The following is a 21,176-nucleotide window of genomic DNA, read 5'->3' as shown; positions in this document are numbered from 1 at the left end:
TAATCCTCAGCGTTCTTTAAATTATCTGGCAGCTTTTCTCATCTTAATTACCTTTTATATTTAATTAAACTTCACTAGTAATTACTTCTTACTACATGAATATACAGCATATGACATACCAGATACAGTATTTACCCTACTGTATGTTCTCCCATTCACATCCAAGACACGACAGCATGGCGGGTTTTCCACCATCTTCCTCTGTGTTCTCTATTCGTTCTCTTTCATTCTCAAACAGCGTTACTTTCCCAGAAACCTTTTGGACTGCTCTGAGTTGCTTGATTTAAGTTGTTTATGCATCTAATTTTTTTTTTTTTTTATTCTTCTCCAGCCACAAAACTGTTGTTCATTTTATTATGATTTTCTTCTTCTGGCCCTCTTCTTCTTCTTCTTCTTCTTCTTCTTCCTCTCCTCTTACCTTTGTGTTGCTTTTTCTTTTTGCTTCTCTTTCCTCCTCCCAGCTAATGACAACCAACACACAGATGGTAAGCCTGTCCCTGTCTCTCTTTCTGTCATCTCTCTAATTTCCCGTTTTGTCCCGTCACACAGTCTGATACCAAACCACCCAACATCCGCTCACCGTTCATCTCACATCTCTTAGTGCTTGCTGTAGACACATCAACTGTAGGCTTTTGTGTAGTGACCCGCCTTTTTCCCTACAACCATGTGTCCAGTAATGTAGTGATCACCTTAGCTTACATTGAGTGTGTGTGTGTGTGTGTGGCAGATAGCCGTGTGTTACAGCTTCAGTTAAAAGCAGGGAATGAATGAATATAGAAATGTAATTGCTCTACTGCTTCCATTACATGACATTTGAGACATTTAGCCATCTTTCTAATCTAATTCCTCTTCAGTTGATGGTGCCCCTTTTTAGAGTAGAAGAAGATTGTCACATTTGTGGTTCCTCTCTGGACCATCAGGACTATTTATAGGCTTATTTGTAAAGAAATGACAAAGGTGGAGGGCAAAGAGTGATGTTTTCATGCAACAGGAAGCAAATCTGATGCTTTTTAAGTGTTACAAAAAGTAAAAGAACAATAAAAAAAACAGTACATCAAGTAAAAATTAGTATTGTTAAAATTGTTCTGTGGTGCCAGGTGCTTTTGTCAGTGTTAATGGGCTCAGAACACTGAAATGTAGTTGGTCATATGCGAATCCATCAACTACAATATACATTATACATTAGAGAAAGTCTGTACAACAGTTTGGAGGGTCCTAGTTGATGATCTCATTTTCTAGTGTCACTCTTCATGTATTTACATATAAAATATTTGTTTGCATTCATCCTCTAGAAACATCTAAAGTAACCTTGTTTAAGAAAATCATTTCTTGCCTCACACAGTTGCTTTTTATCATATTGAGGATTTTTAAATGACTCTTTTCTCTCTCTGTTAGTCTTTATAATGCATAAAACCTAATTTGACAGAAAGTAATTGAGGAAGGATTTTATCAGGAGCCAACAAGTCAAAGTAACAGCCTGCTGGAATATGTTACCAGAGTAACCAAAATGATAAAGGGACACAATCAACACTTTGTTACAGTGCTGTCTTATTTCTCTCTTAATTTAACATTAAACACCTTTAGCAAAATCAGGCATTGCTCTGATTTGCACATAGACTCACATGGTTCGCTTTTGCTGTGTCAGCAAACTAGCTAACAAACAAGGTCACATTTAAATTGTCTCAGCCAATAGCTGCCTAGTGTTATTGATTTTTACTTAAGTTTATAGTCATAGAAAATAAGTATTTCAAACAAGCATCTCAAATCTTATTAAGCCTGCTTTAATAATAGCAGCTACCAAACACTTTGAAGCCACCAGGCCGGCCAGTCTTGGCATTTGTAATAGCTTTTATTGTAAATCCACAAGATCATCGTGTGTTAAAACTCATCGCTGTCATCATTTTATTTTTCATTACAACCACCACATATTCAGGTGGCCTTTGAAAGCATAAGTTGTATCTTTTCATGCTCCTCTGTATGTTCTTTTTAATTTTATTTATTCATATATCACATCTCTTACTCTTTCTCTTATATTCAACATGTAAGAAAGCGACAGCGTAAATAAAAATGACAAAGTTTTAATTTTTGGCAAAAAAATCTTGCTCTTGTCATCTTAATATTAAAAGACTATTATGGAAACCTTTTTTTATATACTGTAGTCTTTTCTACTAAGTAGAATCAACATGTGAAATGTGTTTAAGACATTAAATATTCTCCATATAGCTGTTAATATGACACCTTTGTAAAATTACTATCAATTGAGACCAGGATGAGTGGCAGCAATAGGATCTGTCTTTCAGTGGTATTGTGAGTTAGTGTTGTTCAAAATTAAAACTGCTCTGCTTCATGTTGGCAGCCTTTGTAATATGTTTACTTCATTGTTTGTTTCAAAACTACACAGCTAATAATAATTTATGAATGGTTCATGTAGCACATTTAAACATGCTTTCCCAGCAGGTTAGTTATATTTAAGTCACTTAAAAACGCTTCATATCACCTGTTTCCCATCCATCTGTCATCTGATGAACTATTTCTCACCTGAATGTTGCTATCCGAGCACCCTGCCATCTGTTTGATTGATTGATTCCTTATTGATTATGTGCACTTGCGTTTATCTCTGTATACCATATTAACAGCAGACCTGTTAATGTGGTCAGACTTTTCTAGAATGATCAGAGCATCAGCGAGTGCTCAGTGCATTTACATGTGAAGTTCTGCTGATTACAGTCATGTCAGCCATCATGCATGTTAATGCCAGGTGTACAGACGGTATTTTAGCAATCAGTACACTATATTTTCTATATTTACACAAACCAAAGAAGATTTAAATAAATTCTTGCTCAGAACTTGTTCTGTTTCCACATGGTTATTTCACTAATTTGACAGCACGTACGGCATTCAAAGACAACTTTTTTTGACATTAAACATCCTTACATTTGAAATGTGTCACTAACAGCTGCTGTTGTCATTTTGCCTCTGCAGATGTTTGGAAACTGGACGTTTGGGACACTGGTCTTCACTGTGCTAGTCTTCACTGTTACATTCAAGGTACACAACTCTCACACTCACCCAGACTATAAACAGCATCTGCACTCACAGACGCACTCAAGCGAGGCTGGATTAAGGCTTGCTGGTATCATGAAAGTGAGCTACAGTATGAAATTCAACATTTGACTGGTCTCATCTCTCTCTTGCAGCTGGCTCTAGATACACATTACTGGACCTGGATTAACCATTTTGTCATCTGGGGCTCGCTGATTTTCTTTGTGGTCTTCTCTCTGCTGTGGGGCGGAATCATCTGGTAGGCTTTTATGGTTTTATGAATTGCTTAAAGTTGCTGTAAAAAAGTTGTATTGAATTAATGAGAGAAACATTTTTGCTGTCTCCTCTCCTCCAGGCCCTTCCTCAACTACCAGAGGATGTACTATGTGTTCATGCAGATGTTGTCCAGCGGTCCGGCCTGGCTGAGCATAATCCTTCTGATTACAGCCAGTCTGTTGCCAGATGTTGTGAAGAAGGTCATCTGGAGGGCGCTGTGGCCCACCACTACTGAACGCATTCAGGTGGGTACAAACACATACATAGTTATGTATACATGTTGTACGTACGATATTTACATGAAAATTAAAGTCTTAATTGTCAATAAAGTTATCACCACCTTACACCTCTATTAGTGTTCCAGCATTAACGTAAAAAGTAATAAAAAATGCATCCCAAATTGTAGCATTTTCAGACCTAACTCCATTCTTTTCTAGTTATTAAAGGTATTTTTTTAAATAATTGCCATAATAAAAAGAAGCACTCTTTCTATATACTGAATATTAATAAAAATGCTAACAACTCTGAAGACGTAAGCTCAGTTTACACAGGCAGAGCAGCACTTCCTGCTTGTTTTGTCTATTTCACAGATTTACCTCTAACTACTGCTGTTTATCAAGAACAAGACATCTTTGAGTAACATTTGCCACTCTGAAAAGTGGTTTAAAGCATTTTGAATATCTGGTTTAAAGAAAAAACACAACATAATACTCTTTATTAATTATGATGATGCAGTGTATAAAATGTCTAACTGGTGACTGTGGGTCAGCAGATGTACGCTGGCTTTGGCTACGTCCCTGCTCTGTTCAATGTAAGTCAGTGTTTGTTTGTGTGCAGTGCTCTTTTACTTCTAATCCAGACCAGCTACATTAACAGTTAAAATATTTTATAAAAGGAGAATTAAATTGGAATACTGTAGAGATCTAAGTGTGCGGAAATCTCCTTTATCATTGATGCTGCCAGCACCTTGCAAAGATTTAGCCAGGTGGAGCGCTGGTCATCCTGCATGAAAGGAGAGTTATAAATACAACCAACCTCTATAACTGCTAAACAGAACCTGGGAGTGTCTGTTGTGCTATGAAAGAATTTATTTATACAGCGCTTTTCAAAACAGACGTTGGAAGAAAAATCAAAAGACAACATTTTTTCAAGATGTGAACTGATTTATTCCAGAGTTCCTGAGTTGAGTACACTAAAGACATCGATCATAAAACTAAATGATGATTTAGAGTAATGTTATTGAAGGATAAATCCGATCAGGAATCAACAAGACTTCTCGGCCACAGATGTTCAAACAGTGACATGTTGCTCAGAAATAATGAAGTCACAAGGCAGTCAGTATCTAGTACAAATACTGTACGCAAACAGCAAAAAACTGTAACACCAGCTGTCCCAGGCTATGAAATCCAGTCAGTTAATGAGACGATTAGTGCAGCACTGATGTTATTTTAGGATCTAATGTAATGTCACAGGGTGGGGGGACTAATATCCGGCACAGTATAGCTGATGACTTTCGAGCAGGCCTGGAGGATTATATTTGATAGCAGAGTGTGGTGATATCAGCCTTTCTTGGTTGCACTGAGAAAATCAAGAAAGTAGATGTATAACTTGCTGAATGTGTTTGTTTTCTAACTGTTTGCAGTGAGGTTTGAACATTTTTTACCTTTTACCTGAACGTTCATATATTTTCCATGTCCTAAACTTCTCCTTCCCCTTAACTGTCCTAAAAACTGTGGTTGTGGGGAGCTGATAACTAACCTACTTATCTGATCCTTTAAGACAAACTTGATGTTGTCATTTCTGTAAATGTCAGGACTTCCTTTATGAAAGCAGCCTCTCATAGGAAGCCTAACAAGAACTTCTGCTTTCAGCCTTAACAGCTGTATAATTTGATCATAAGGCATTTTGAAAGATCAGACAGATCTTCAGAGCCTTTGACTTCTTACCCTTCTTGTTTACTCCTCCCTCTAACCTCCTGACTCCTTCACTCCTCCTCCTCCTCCTCCTCTCCTCCCTGTGGCTCTCCTCTTCAGCAGACTAAGCGCCGGTGCCTTGCCTCAGAGCCCTCCACCATCTTTATGCTGTCTCAGACCTCCAGCAGAATCAGTTTCTAACCCAGCCCTCCTCCCTAAGGTGACCCCCATGCCTTTCCTCCTGTCTTTTAACTGTAGAATCCCTCCTTCTCTCTCCTTTCTCTATATCCTGTTACCTGCTTCCCTCCGCTGTTTTGCATGCAGTGTCTCTCTCTTGTCAACCAGTCTGATTGCATGCTACTGCATCTACATCTGGATTTAGACATGCAGAGCAACAAAACTCATATTGTTTTCCTCTGCCTGTAGTGTAAATGCAGCACATGATGTGTGATGTCTTACTGTGGTATGACCTTTGTTTTAGAAATCAATCTTCTTTTAACACTGAGTGTAGACTATGTGTATTTTTGGGTGTGCGTTGTACACACTAAATGTGTTCGTCTCTGTATGTATGTGTGTGTGTGTGTGTGTGTGTGTTCACAGTGTGTGAGGGATAATAGAGGTTTTGAGAGGGCCATGGCCTACCAGAGTTCTGACTCCTTACTAGATGGAGTAGCTGTCACAGAAGCCTAGAGGGCTTCAGCATGGTAAAATACACAACCTGCCGCTGCATGTGTGTGCGTGTGTGTGTGTGTGTGAGTGTGTGTGTGATGGCTTGTCTGGGTAATGGAGGGTAATGTTAACATCCTGCAGTGATGGGTTTACTTTGCCGTGGTGTGTGGTTTCACAGATTTGACCTTTGGGAGTTGTACCTGACTAACATGTGGGTTATAGTGTGTGTGTGTGTGTGTGTGAGTGTGTGTGTGTGAAGATTGTAAAGGTTTGAGGAGCCATGATTTCTCCAGGTATGGTAAAAGGTACTTGCACTTGGGTGTTTTGTCACATGGAGGTCTGGCGCCCTCTAGTGACAAACTGCAGCTTTACTGCAGAAACTATTTACTCACAGTGGGACTTAAGGTTCGTGCATGTTTATTTGTCATGTTTCCATCTGCATGTTTTGCTTCCATAAAAGTAAGCTCATGGTGTTGTATGATGTTAAATATTTATTTATTCACTCATGTTTTATGTACTTTATATGCTTGGGTTGTATTGCTTGTGTCTGAACAGAGGGGACAGGATATTATCATCACAGCTGGCTAATTAGATTAAAGACAATGAAATACTGTATTAATTAAATTATATATAAACAATTGAATTGTCTGGAAGGCAGAGTCACTCCTACTGCAGGTTCAGGTTACTGACAGAGGAAATTATCTTGACTGTAGCAGAAGCTCATTTGGTCTTTGTCCCTTTAGCTAAAGTGACAGCTATCGCCTCAACTCCAAAACATCTGAACTTCAGCTTAAGAAGCGTTGAAGTAGCCAGAAAATTAACTTGGTTTAGGAAATGCCAATGTTGTTAACTTGCAGCTGCTAGAAGCTAATAGCTAAATATTGAGTAAATAAAGAAGCATCTAAAAACATAAAGTGAGTCAGATTAATCAGCAACATCACCAACAAACAAATTCACCACCTCTGGCCATATAGTTTAACATCTTACAGTTTAAATGCTGGCCAGCTGGGATGACAATGTCTCCACCATGTATCTCTTCCACCTGCTCTCCCGAGAGCCTCCACAACATGTTTACATCTGTATTTTTTACTTGGCTTCTCCTTCTTCCTCCCTCTCCCTCTCTCTCTTTCTTTCTTAATATCTCTCCCTCTTTCCCCATATTTCTCTTTTCTTCTCTTACACTCATACAGAACGCTGATAAACTCTACAAGGGCCAGCTCTCTGAGTTCACTCCCTTGGCGTCTCTCCACGCTCCATCCAAGGCTGGCAGCCACCGCCGAGGCTCGGGCAACCAACGTAACGTCCCGAACCCTCGAAGGTCTGAACCTTTTACCAAGAAACTCATGTTCACACGCTGGCAAAGAAAGCCAGACTACTGCACCTTCACCCCCCTCCTCCGATTCGCCGATGGTGCCCGCCACACAAGGCAGGGACACACCTATGGCATGGCGGGGCCAGAGACCTCAGTCTAATTTATTTCTCTCTGGTGTTTCTCCGTTCTTATATTCTGATATCAAACACAATGGCATCCAGAAGCTGACCAGGTCGCTGCTCGCAGAGCTGGAAAGTAAAGTTACCCAAAAGTAACTGAAGCTAATTTATTTATATTACTGAGCTGGAGTCAAATAGCGGACTATGTTGCTAACAGCAGGTATCTGTAATCCATCTGTAAGAGATTACAATGAAAGTGACCTTCACAACTGTTCCCAAGTCAGCAGCTGAGTATGGCACAAAGCACTATGGGACGGCTCTGGAACAGACTCCATCCGCAGGGCCTCGTTCGCCGCCGCGACGTGCAAAGGGCTCAGTGTATTGATGTCACAACAAACCAACAAACTAACTAACAACCCGACTCAAGAGCTCCGATTTCTGAAACCTTGTTCTGTCACATTGAATATGTGAGCACTGGCCCTTTAAGTCTGCCTGTGTTTGACAGCAAGGCAGCTGAAGTGTACTTTACTCTAATTATTAAGATTTAGATGATTTTTTAAATGATGATAATCATAATGTATTGTGACTGGAATTGTGCTGCTGATGATGATGAAGACAGTGGTGATAAGCATGGGCTTTCTCTGACCAAACATTTTTCTTTTCTTCAATTCCTACCATCTCTCTCTTCCTCTCGTTCTCTTTGTCTGTCTGTCTGTCTGTCTGTTCTGCCTCCTTATAGGACTAACTGGTGTTGCCTGTGTGCAAACATATTATTCCGAAATACTCCGTAGGATCCTACAACACTGTAAGGAGGGCTATAGCACAAGGAGTAAAGCCTAAGTGTTGGAAAAGTTTCCCTTTTTTTCCTGTTTCATTAGTTCTTGTATATCATGATGTCTTAAACTTTAGCTTCACATCCAACACTTAAGCTTTTAAACTCACGTGTAGGTAGTCTAGAGTGTTTGCTGGGATAGATGTCAGAATAGAAACTAGAGTCGTCTTGCATGTATATGTGTTATATGTGCATCTGTGTGCTGATAACTAGAGGCTGTGTTAGTGTGTGTGTGTGTGTGTGTGTGTGTGTGTGTGTGTGTGTGTGTGTGTGTGTGTGCTATATTCATCTCTGCAGGATCTCCATCTCTCTTATCATCTTTAAAGCACTTTAACTGTCGACCTTCTTCTTATATTAATGCTGAGAGACTTATCTAAATGTCCTATAGCTTATTGTTACAGTGATAGAGTTCAGTAGAAATAGCTACAATATGTGACTGCTTCCTAGCTGTTTCTTATTGCCTTAATGTCACCTTGTAAATACTGCATCATTTTCCACAGAGATTATTTACCAAAGAAGCGACAATACGCCTCCTTTAGGCAACAACTGATAGATACACTGTAGGTTTATCTCATTAGATAAAGCATGTGGTCTGTACTGTGGGTCAATGTACTGTACACTCTATTCTCATGGTACTGTAAAACACTTTAATTGAAAGTGGCCAGCAGAGAGAATATAGAGGACATCTGTAGAGAAATATATAATGATAACGATATAATGAAAGATATAATGGGAGAAGAATGCAGCTCCTCCCTTGTCCTTATGTGTAAAACATGGGGTGCATGTCAATTCTGCTCTCCATGTAGCAAACTGTTTTTAGAGGTTTGATTTTTACTTTTTTTTCCCCAACTGTTTCCTCAAAGCATCTTTTTAAAAATGACCATACAAAACATCTTTGTCCTTGTTGAGATAATCATAGTGCAACAAAAGTATTCTGTCAAGTGCCCCAAAGAACTTGTTGCCTTAAATATTTACACCAATTTTCTGAGATCTGCTCATTGGTCATATATCCATTTATTGATGAAAACAGAGACATCTTTATTTATAATACAATAACACTATGTTGTGTGACAATAATGTCACAGCTCAATCTTCTCAATCTTTACAATGCATCGAGTTTCTTATTTGGAAACAAGGAAAACAGTTCCTTTTAAATGAATTATCATTTAGCTTTAAACTCAGTTTTGGCCTACTGTCACCCACCAGTCAGTCTAATTTCATCATGATTCATCGAATTTACAGTATTATTCTATCATATTGAAGCTCACACAAGGCTACACCTTCCTGTGGGTGCGTTCTCAAAGTTAGAAACTGTTTCATCACTTTACAAAAAAAAAAAAAAACTACAGTGAAGGACAGCCCAAGGTCTTTTTCATGAGTGGAGTTAGTTAATGTCAGTTCACATAGCTTGTGAAAATCATATTTCTGTCTTTGAATATAGGACTGATCCATGTCTTTATTGAAGCTTTTAATTTATGTGCTATATAATGATAAAGTTGGAGTTTTATACATTCAAATGCAGTTCAGGTGTCAGACCTTCATGCTGATTTCATGCCACAGATGTTTTTCCATCTGATGTCAACAGAATATACATTTGTGAGGAATTCTGGTTTGCAGGTCAGATTAATTATAGCATCTAATAGTCCAGTGCTCTTTAAAGCCTTATGATGGTGTAACAAGAGTCTCTACCTTGAAAATGGCCTTCGCAGCACAGTCTTTGAATTCTGTCTCACAGTTTCCTCTTCCAACATGTATCCTTTGTCTTTCTTTCTAGCTGTCTCTGTCTGTCTTTCTCTCATTCTCGCTCTGATGAAGTGATGTGGAAGTTTTCCTACCTCTCTGTGACAGCCACCTCCACCCCGTCTGATCATCGTCATCCTCTCTCGCCTGTCTCAGCCATTCTTCCATCCGTCCAGCCATCTATCCATCTATCCATCCATTGCGAGACAGAGTAGAGTAAAGAGCAGAAAAGATGATTTTTTTTGTACTCTGATTTTAATAGTACTTCTATGAACCAAAGCCTTGTTGCTGCTAGAGATACTTTTAGCTGCTTTACATTAGGTGCCTTGTGGTAGTTGAAATCTGTCTTTGCTTGCTATATGTTAAATTTACTGCTAATAATAGGCATTTGGATGGTACAAAAGCACTGCAGATGATGGATGTATGGATGCATGACTGAGGAGTGACTGGGAAAATGGATACGTGAATGAAAAGGTGAATGTAAAAACTGGTTATATGCAGATTTTTCACCCCAAGACTCATTCAAAACAACACAGCACTGAAATATCACAACTGATACAATTGATGAACAAATGAATCACTTATTGCACCAAAACATTCAATGACTTGTGTTTAATATCTGTTTTTTTATTGTTTTTATTTCAAATGTTTTATACATGTCCAGGAAGACTGTTATTTTTACTGTTTTCATTGATGTAAAATGTCGAGAATTACCCCCCACTACCATATTAAGAATGAGTGAAGTGGTCAGAGAACACTGGAGATATATCAGTCTGATGGTGTCTTTAATCTTTATTTAAAAAAAAAGAAAACTTGAAGTGAGTACCAGCTCTGCTCGATCGATCAACTGCAGTCGATCAATGTTACAAACTGGGAATTTTTCAAAAAAAAAAAATAAAAATAAATGTATGTTTCCTTCTAGACAACTGAAGACACTCACAGCTGTATTAATATTTATAACAGTAAAGTTAGGGGTTCTTATACTGTTCCTTTCAATTTATCTCCAAACTTAATTTTCTCTGGTTTTCTTATTAAAGGGTCACTTCACCCAAATTCCAAAAGAAGAAAAAGGCTTCTCACATACCTCTAGTGGTATCTGGCCATGCAGATCGGAACTACTGTCTATCAAATAAATAGTCCCCTTGGAAAACTTTTCACAATGAAGTCTGTGGATTATTCAGAGTCATAGGGACATTTTTTGAGCAATAGCAATCTGAGACACCGATGTCTCCAAACTTGGACAAATGAAGTTATCTGATTGGTTTGATACTACTAGAGCGAGAAAGTACTTTTATGTTCCATTTGTAATTTGGGTGAACTGGCCCTTTAATGTTCTCAGGACTCTGAATGTACACATGTAATCAAGGATCCTGTTCCACCTTCTGTATGTCTGAATTCACATTAGTTTCAGACAGATACCTGTTCTTCAAGGCAGACACAGATTAACTAAAATGACCAAAAGATGACACTTGCGCCCATCTTTTTTTTTTTAGCTTGTTTTGCCCCAGAATGAATGAGGAATAATTCATTTATTCAAGATATTGCTGACGAAAAACCTCCCCGACAAAAAAGAAACATAACTGAGGACAGAGACGAACCTCTGTCATGTCGGAAACTGTACAGAAACCAGTTTTTCTTAGCTAGTATGCATTTATTGATATAATCACTCAACAGATTTACTCAGAAAAGGTAACACAAGGATTACCCTACCTCAGCTTACATACTATTGCCTTGTATGTTAATAATCCATCTCAACAAATGTGGCCTCTAAGCTCTAATCATGTGGCGAGGGAAAAATTACTACAATCATCTCTCAATCTTAACGTCCTAGTCTTACAATCAAATGTCGTCCATCACAATCAAGAGTCAGTTATTTGAAATCTAATCTATTAGATGAAAATGAATTCTCCCCACAAATTAAAACTCAAAGAGACTCTTTTATTGTGTGTTAAAACAGAAGTATTTTGAATTGTCTGAGCATTTATTAGTTTTCCAATCAAACTTGACCCCCCCCACCCCCCCCACCCCCCGTCCTGTGTCATGTAATCCATCGTCAGAAAACTGTGGAATCCAAATGAATGAATTAAAAAAACTACAAAAAGTACCCAGAATACTATAGAGATTTTTGTATGTGCAGTATGTTAAAGATCATGTGAGGCTTTGTTACTTTTTTTTTTTTACTTTCTGGAGACAGTATTTGATGCGTGTCTTATTTTTGTAGAGGAGAATCCGAACAACCAAACAGAGTTGTGACAAAACAACACTGGACATGTTTGTTTGTATGTGTGTATGCATAGCTTTAAAGAGACAAAAAAAAGAGATTTCTGTGGTGTTAGCTGACGCTCAGACACACCCTTGCACTGAACCGTCTTGTCTGATGATTGACACTTTGCTGTAGAAACTTTCCAAGCCATTAAGGTGGATTTAAGGTCTTACTGTACCAATAACTCTTGTCCTAACTGTCCTGATCTTTCAAGACCACCTAAACTGACAGCCTTCGAACAGAATGTTATCTTTCTCTTTTACGATGTATTAATGTACAGTGTTCTATATTTCTCGTAACCTACAGTATCTATAAATAACTGTATACTCAGATACAGTATATATATATAAATATATATATACAATATAAATGTAGTTATGTTAATTGATGTACAGTTTTGGGGTCTTTTGTATACAGTTTTTAACAGAGTCATATCAAGATTTACTTGTGGATTTTTGCCAACCTTTCTGTAGCTATTGACGGCAAACAACTGTACATTTGCTTGAAAATAAAAGCCAGAAGTGGAAATATAAAAATAAGTATCATGTGTTTTTCCCTGAGTGATAGTCAAATCTGTTCAGATTTTAGTTGTTGCTGCACTTCATTCATCAGCCACAGGGATGCAGTAGAGTATTTCTGATGTGTCGGACCTTTCTGAGGCCATAAATCAAACACACCTGAAGAGTTTCTAAACATCTAAAGCTGATGAAATATAATCAAAAGGATGCTTCATGAGTAGAACATCTAACCAAGCTGTGTTCACATACTTCTGTGTTGAAAATGACACTTAGGAATTGGTAAAAATGACAATTTAAAGATTTGATGTGTTCCCCAAAGTTGCTTCAGGGCTGCTGTCTGCACCATCCGAAGACGTCAACAAGATTAGGATGGAGGTTTTGGATCGATTGGATTCCCTTCATCCTTTTCACTTCTCATCTGTGCTGATCTCCCCGTCCTCTCCTCCACAGCTGGCAGCCGATGAGACCTGCTAGTGTGTCTGACAAGGATGGAGAAATATCTAGGGCAAGGCTGTCAGAGGTGAAATGTTGGGAATAAGAAAAAAAAATTGCACATGTGAAAAGTAGATGGAGAAATGCACCATGTGCGTTTTTGTTGTTTAGTCTGCCTTCTCCAGGATTTTCAGAAGTTAAATTGTAATGACTCATTCAATCATTTTAAAAATGAGAGCAGAACGACCAAAGTCTTGATGTTTTACCACCTATTTCATCAACTTGAACACCACTAAACACTTGGACTATAAATATGTTGTATGTCTTCTACCTTTTAATTACATTTTATGGTGTGTTACTCAGTATAGATTCTAAAATATATAGAGAGGTGGGAGGTGATATTTAAGGTGTAACCAAGTCCTTTACAACCTCTTCACGCCCAGTTTAGGCTTCCTTCATCTTGAACTGCTTCAGGTTGGATTGCTTGAGGCACATTTAAGAGTTTGTGAGGGTTGTGACAAAGAATGTTGAATGTGTAATGAAATGCTAGAGACAGAAATGGGACTGGCAGAGAAATGTCTGGATGTAGCTTAGAGGCTAAATGCAACACCCCCAGTTAGACCCCCGCCAGGATTCAACATAGGCCACTCAGCTGAGATGAAGCTCTCCACTCTAGAAGAGTTGGGAGTCTCTCACTTTCATCCTACCTGACTGGTTGCTACCAGGTGACATTGAGACAGATCAGCTGTCTGAACCATGCTGCCAGTTTACAGGGGTTCCACAGGGCTCCGTCCTGGGCCCCCTCTTCTTCCTCTACACAAGGACCCTCGGTGCCGTCATGCTACTACTGTAGCTCCCTTTAGCAGCTCTCATCCAGTTCAAGACTCCCCATTACTGAATGTAATGTAGCCATTCTCCTCTTTTTTGTTATCAGAAGCCGACACAGTGTGAAGCTTTTTTCATCTTTTTGTCCTGAAAGTTTTCTGTCATGCAGCAATTTTCAGCCTGTACTGAAGTCAAATCTTGCTCACTTACATGTAGACCCTCAAGTACTTCCCCTCTATTCACAAAATGCTGTTTGGAGGAAAGAGCCGAAGTGTTTGTTCACAGCATCCGGGGCACAGATACATCCTACTGTGGGGGAGGGAAAGGAACATCTATATAGTATCAATAAAGATTATTTAATTTAGCCAAAAGCCTAATTTAGCCTTTTAATGCTCCTTCTAAGAGTCTTGGGTGATAAATGTAGCCACAAAAACATAGAACATAGAAACTTGAAAGAGACATTTCACATATCTTCAGCGTTTTCTAAAGGTTAAAAGTTTTTAGGGTTTTTTTTTGTAAATGTATACAATTAGCACTCTGGCTAAGTCGACAAGCTAAAGAATTGAAAGGAATCGATTTGTTTAGATTTTATTTAATATTTAATTAACAATCAGCTCTCATCTGCAGTTATTCCGACGCTTGTGTGTGTGTGTGTGTACATTTCTGTGCCCAGCAGCAGGTCTGACACTCAAACTAGCCTTAAACCATTAAACCTACGACCTCCACCCACCACACACACACACACACACACACACACACACACACACACACACACACAGTTTCGTGGTTGTAATGTCAGTGCGTGTCTCTATTCACAGCATTAAATGGAGGGAGGTGATGGAGGCATCCACACGTGAAATCTACGAATTAGCTGTGAAATTGCTGTTATTTGCCACCGATTGTTTATGACTCAGTACACATTGTTTTTTTTTTTTCTTCTTCTTCTTTTTGGACTCCTCTTTTGTCCATTCAAAGTGCTTTCTCATTGTTATGGCCTGGCTTTTAAAGGGAGATGTTTTGAGGATGAATGCAGACACACACACACCAACAGAAAAGCTCACAAACTGAGCTTGTGGGCACACATTGAAATATTTAAGCAAAATTTTAACATTTTTAATATCTATCCTGCCATTCGCCTCCTTCTCTCTCAGGCTCCTCTTTTAATTTTCTAGCAGTTCAGCCTCAGTCTCTTCTCTCAATGAGGGAAATGGTGCAGAAACTTTATTCCATCTGTCCTCCGATCTTGTCACGTCTTTGTCACTCTTGTCAATGTCCTGACACACAATACAATCAAATACAATACAATACCAGACAATCCGAGCCTTAAAGACATCTAGTTAGCTGAAAGCTGAGGGGGCTGTAGACGTCATCTGGAGTACACATGAACAATATACTGTACGCACACACAGTTTTCTCCCAAGGCCGCCACTGAATTCCTCGTCTCACACAGGCACTGCAATTTAATAAGCTTTACATTATGAGAAATAGGAACATACTACAGTATACAACAAAAATATCTCATTTAAACTAACACCATCGGATGGTTGCATGTCTAGGAACAAAAAAACCACACTTTTATTAAAAATTATTATTGTAGATTTGACACATGATAACTGCTATGCAATTAAAATACTCTTTCAGTTTTTTTCTGCTGTTTACTATACAATCATATGTTAATATATGTAAATACAGGGAAATAATGTATGTAAAAAGAGTGGATAAACATATGTAAATACTGTAAATTACCATTCAATTTCCAGCTGTGTTTCTTGAGCAAGAATAAAACTATGCGAGATGGTGCCGTATTGTCATGTATGTGGCTATTATGCTGGCACTAATGCCATCTCTGTTAATTTTCTTTATGTTAATAAGGTGTGTTTGAATATGACAGTATCTGGTACATTAATTGTTATCATGAGTGTTTTGTGGAGTTTTCCCTCATCTGAATCAAGCATCTTATTATAGAGGGTGTCATATGTTGTTCACATAGTTAAAAAAAAAAAAAAAAAGTGAAATAAATATGTGATTCTGCACTGTGTAAAATAAAATTGACTTGACTTGAGGGATCAAAGGCTGGTGTGAAACACATAATTTTCATATTGGACAATTCTTTACTAAATTTATGTCCAGTGACACTGCTCTGAGCCCATGTAAGAAGTAGTCAGGCATACATATAGCACAACGTTTAGAGATTGGAGAATTGTCCAATATCTGTTTGGTGAGTATCAGACAATTGGGATAAAACCAGTGTGACCCAAATTGAAAACGACCACTACCTGGACTCCCTTGTGGCCCCTTAAAATGCAGTAATTTTTTTTCAAGCATCAAGCAAGACAAGACTAATTCACTGTCCATGTCTTTGCAACACAAGAGACACTGAACAGTGAATAGTATATTCCCCCTTTTCATTGAGTTTTCCCAAATGAGTGAAACAGCGCCCCTCTGGGTTGTAACGGCTGTTGCATGTCAGCCAGTGTAAGCGGTCAAAAAGAGTATTGCATCCTTACCGACGCTTACAGAAAGGTAAACCAGGTGAAAGTTAACAACCTTTGATTAAAAATGAGCCAAGTATCAAACATTTCGATGCGGGCATTGTCATGGCACGACGACAACTGTGAATGGACACGTCTCTGGAAGAAGAAACGGAACTGTGAAACTTGAAACACTCTGGTAAGACGACAAACAATAGAAATTTAACTTAATTTAAACAGAAAACAAAGTTAAGCTAGCTTGTTTTCCACCAGCTCACCTGCCGTTTGACTGAAAGAGAGGACATGAAGGACGTCTGTCAACAAGCAAACAAAAAGACTGTCAACGCAACAAGTGCAGTGGGACATTCATTCATGAAACTTCATTTCTGTGAAAGACGAGAACATGGACTTCAAAAACGTGAGTCAAATACACCCTCTCTATCTTTGTGTCTGTATCTTTGTCTCTTCGCTCGCTTCGGTTTCTTTCCTGCTGGTTAAATGTCCCGCCGTGGCTCTCTGCGTGTATTTAACTCTTTGCTGTGTTGTTGTTGATGGTTTGGAGCTTGTTGTTTATTGTTTGTCTGGACGCTGAAGCTGTTGTGTTGTTGTTTATGGTTTGGAGCTTGTTGTTTATTGTTTGTCTGGACGCTGAAGCTGTTGTGTTGTTGTTGCTGCTGTCTGTGGAGCCCGCCGAGGCTTTGAATAAGTTGTGTTTGCTGGTTCTTAAATCACATGTTGCTGCTGCTGCTTGTCTGTGATTTGTGTTTGTTTGGGGCCTGTGCAGAAGCTCTGCTGGTTGGTCCTGAAAATGTCTTCATTCATGACTTGTTTTCAAGCTGTGTTGTATACATTTTAATAACTTTAGTAACTAACTATAGTATTGCAGGCCTTGAGGGATATTTTTTGCATGTCAAGCATAAATGAGGGTGTGTAAGTCATGTGTTTGATACATGCATTGATACTGTACTTTATGATGTCAGCGTAAGGTATCCGAGTATAAGCTTTGTTGGTCTGTATATATTTTGTATGCTACAAGTAAATAAGAGAATTGTGCAATAGCTTACATATGATATGTCGATTGTGTCTTTTTAATGTGAACATAAATCTGTAGTCTGGATGTTTTCTCAACCGCTCCACTACTAAAATGAGCACTTCTAGTTTCAAGGTTCATTTATCAGACCCCTTTTAAAAAGAACAGCTGGCCCTAGACTGGCCCCTGTGGTTCAAATGGGGCCACTGAAAAGAAGAGAAGTATGGCTTGTTTCATGTTGTGCAGAGGCGAAATAGGCTGTGGGACACAGGCTGAATCACACCGCTGACTGTCTCCTTTTTATAAGTGGAGAAACAAACTAATCTGATTAGCGTGCATCCCCCCTTTTTCAGTACTGAATGGAGTCCAAGTGCCAGTGGCAGGAAGCCAATGTTTTTCTACTGTTCTTCCAAACAGCTATGAACTTATTTCTTTTTTTCTCAACAATAACTAATATACGATTAGTGATTTTCAAGTGTTTGTAAACTACCACAGAGAAACGGTGTGTTCGTACTCTCTCGTACAGTCAGCACTTTCTCCTATCAAGCTCCCATCTCCTCCTTTTTTTTTCTTTTTTATATTTAGCTGCCTTTTTCTGCTCTATGACATCCACTCCAGCCCTCTGTACTCTCTTCCTCCTCCACTCTCAACCAATCAGGTTGATTGATTTTATGCCTCTTCTTATCAAGCAGAGCAGCCGTTGTCAATAAATGTCGCCTGCCCTCTCCCCCTGCTTTCACACAAACACACTCACACGTACGGCAGGGTGAACAGCAGAATTCAGTCATCTTGCTTTTCAGACTTCTCTAGTCGTCCATAATTTCCTTCGGATCATATTGCCTTTATCACCAATCGAACACAACTGAGCAGTGGTGAGGTGTAGTGATTAGAGACTATATATCTGTCAATCAGTTGATCAATAACATGTAACAAGTGTTCATGGAAAGACACTGAATGTAGCATCTCATAAGAAATTCCTTGAGTTTGCTTAATCATGTGGAACAATTTTTAAATCAATAATTTGGAGAAATTGTCAGATTTGAAGAAAGTCTATCAAAAACATTGATCTATACGTTTAGCAAAGTGGCTTTATGTTGTCCAGAATCATCTTCAAATTAATCACACACTGTGCAGTAGGTGTAGTTCTTCTTCTTCTTTTTTTTTTTAGCATAAACAGCATTTGCTTTAAATAATAATGTGAATAATAAATGATAATGTTTAAGTAAGTGTTGCTTAAGAAGTCTTGTCCTTAAATCTCGTGAGAGTTGAGTTGTCATGGCTGACTATTTAGCTAATTTCAACAACAACTCTCGTGAGATTTCAGAACGAGACTTCTCCTACAGCCAATCCAAACAGACTGGATCAAGCAGAAAAGTAAATTTAAAATGTTTTATTTCTCTGTATGGTCCTTCCCATAATGTTGTCAGACACTTATAATAACAATCTGAGCCTGTCAGTGGCAAAAACAAGCACTTTTAGTGGACGTACATTGACGGGGCGCTATTGCCCCGTTGGATTACGTTGCAGCCCATTTAGCAGCTGCCAGCTGTAGCACTCTCGTTCAATACTGGACTGTTTTGAAGAATTGTAGTCCCCATTAGCACACTGATGATGTCAGAGGGCTGTGATTGGTTCATCACAATGTTGATCCAGGACCGCAATGTGGATGTTGATCCAGGAACACGTTCTACTTGGCTAAATCACGTTGTGCTTAGTCACTTAGACACAAAAAGATTGGAAAACAGTGTCCAGGTTGAAAAAAAACAGAAGTTTCCCTTTTAAATTATAATTGTTAAGATTTTCATGAACTCAAACCCCATTTTTACATTATTTGTGGTAAACATTTTTGCTGCAATAGCCATTTAATATATTCACATTTAGCACTTATCTCCCTATATAGTAGTTTTTATTGTTTGTGGTGGAGTTCATGCTGGATTTAGATCGCCTACCTAAGCATGAGGGATTCACAGGAAAACACATGCCTGTATGTGTCCAGTGCAACTTTCTCATTGATAACAGCCTCACTATTCACTGTTTCTTCTCTTTACACCATATCAGAGGTGTATTGATTTTATTGCTAATGCAAACAGAACATCCCTCTGCCGCAGCTTCACATTAAAAGTGTTCTACTGGTGGAACATGGGGCGACTTTATTGTGAAGCAGCCACAGGAAATGCACTATGTTCGTCACTGTGGTTAGTGCTGACTGTGACCGTGTGCAGCATGAAATCAGATTGTGGTTGTATTTATTATTATTGACTGACTTCTTTATTGACATGTTGTGAGTTTGCTTGGTTGCGGTGTAAACAGATAAACCACCATACTGCTCTTCTGTTTTATTTCTGACAAAGTAGCTGCTCAAGGAGAATTGGCTTTAGTCTTAAACTGCACTCACGGTTACCATGGCAACACTGTCATAGCTAAATCAACCAGGACTGAAATCTAAAGGATTACAACTTTCTCCATTGTTGACCGTTAAATATATTAATCAATCTATGTTGCATTTGTCTCAGATGATATCAGTGTTAGTCATGACTTCTATTTGGTTCCATTAGCATTTTGCTAATCTACACACCCACCACCAGTGGCATCTTGTCTCACAAACTGTAGTTTATAAAACAGATGAATGTGCCTGTAAACATGTGAAGGGAGTAAACACTCATTAACCATCTTATAGTAACTGTAACCAAGCCAGAAACTGGGAATGATTGACGTAACATTTGGAAAACCCTACGTCTGTTCATTGTGTTCTGCAGCTTCTGTTGTCATGTGGTTCAAGGATGTTTCCACTCCAGTTTCTTTTAAAATGATTATGCTGCTACCAAACTGTCTGCTACCAAGACCCCTTTAGTTTGTCGGTAAAAAAATATAAACAACAAGATGTGGCCACACGCTGAGATAATGTTTTAAATCACCAAATAAATCCAGTTGCTGAATTTCACCTGAAGCTCTGCACACTGTCATTCAAATGAGTTCAGATATTTTACTATTTGAAAATGTGCCAATTGTTTCCCCTGCCAGGGTCTTTTCCTCAATTTCACACAACCACAGACAGAAAGAAAACATCATTTAGGTTTTTTTGTGGATTGCATTCCTGGTGGTAGCTTTTCAAAAGGTAAAACTACATTTTCAAAAAAAAAAATTGACAAAGAAGAGTAGCATGCTGAGAGTAAACCACCAAGCTGCAGAAAAACAAACAAAAGAACGCACTTGTTTGTGAGTGTGTTGGTTTATAAATTTCAAATGATTTCAGTAGAAAACCAAGTCAACACATTGTTACACACCCTCATCAGGGATCACAAAGGTTTTTAGCTGTAATGTGACATCGGCTTTTAAGCACAACTGCTCAACAAACCTCATGCTAACCTTAGCTACAGTGTCACCACACAGTTGCTGTCAAACATACCAATGATAAATAGACCAAGACACATGAGACACACTGTATCTCTATCCATGAGTACTCTGTCAGTCTCACTCTGTGTGTTTAAGTGTAGCTGCTATCGATCTCATATAATTGCTCTAACCCGCCTCACTGTTCAAAGGCCAGAGCTGTCACAAGGCCTGCTGATGGATGTTTGTGTGTGTGTTCTGGATTAAAATAGCTTGTACTTTAGCTACTAATATAACACAATGTACTCTGTTTTTATTTTTATTTAAGCCAAGTAATTATTTTATGAGTCAAATGTATTAAACATTTGCATAGGCAACAATACAATTTAATATTTTTATTGTGT

General features: G+C 38.6%; 2 protein-coding genes across 4 annotated transcripts in view; both read left to right on the top strand.

The window, feature by feature from the left end:
* The window catches only part of atp11a (ATPase phospholipid transporting 11A), a 54,225-nt gene extending 41,539 nt beyond the window's left edge, over positions 1-12,686 (top strand). The window contains exons 27-31 of one of the 3 annotated variants that reach the window (XM_042405075.1): positions 2,983-3,048; positions 3,198-3,301; positions 3,398-3,563; positions 5,355-5,451; positions 7,091-7,174. In XM_042405075.1, coding sequence (XP_042261009.1) covers positions 2,983-3,048; positions 3,198-3,301; positions 3,398-3,563; positions 5,355-5,432 — 414 coding nt within the window. In that variant the 3' untranslated portion in view covers positions 5,433-5,451; positions 7,091-7,174. Of the gene's footprint in view, positions 1-2,982; positions 3,049-3,197; positions 3,302-3,397; positions 3,564-5,351; positions 5,452-7,090 lie in introns of all 3 variants that reach the window. The other 2 variants (XM_042405074.1, XM_042405073.1) reach the window with 2 other exon arrangements.
* A 3,746-nt stretch (positions 12,687-16,432) lies between these two features.
* LOC121892084 (arachidonate 12-lipoxygenase, 12R-type-like) overlaps positions 16,433-21,176 on the top strand; it is a 172,093-nt gene continuing 167,349 nt past the window's right edge. Inside the window, exons 1-2 of the mRNA XM_042404890.1 lie at positions 16,433-16,611; positions 16,686-16,830. Of these exons, the coding sequence (XP_042260824.1) occupies positions 16,716-16,830 (115 nt within the window). The 5' untranslated portion in view covers positions 16,433-16,611; positions 16,686-16,715. The remainder of the gene's footprint in view (positions 16,612-16,685; positions 16,831-21,176) is intronic.

This window comes from Thunnus maccoyii, chromosome 24 (assembly GCF_910596095.1).
Source record: "Thunnus maccoyii chromosome 24, fThuMac1.1, whole genome shotgun sequence".
Taxonomy (NCBI): domain Eukaryota; kingdom Metazoa; phylum Chordata; class Actinopteri; order Scombriformes; family Scombridae; genus Thunnus; species Thunnus maccoyii.
The sequence above is the reverse complement of the archived record's forward strand: the minus strand, read 5'-3'. Positions and strand labels throughout refer to the sequence as shown.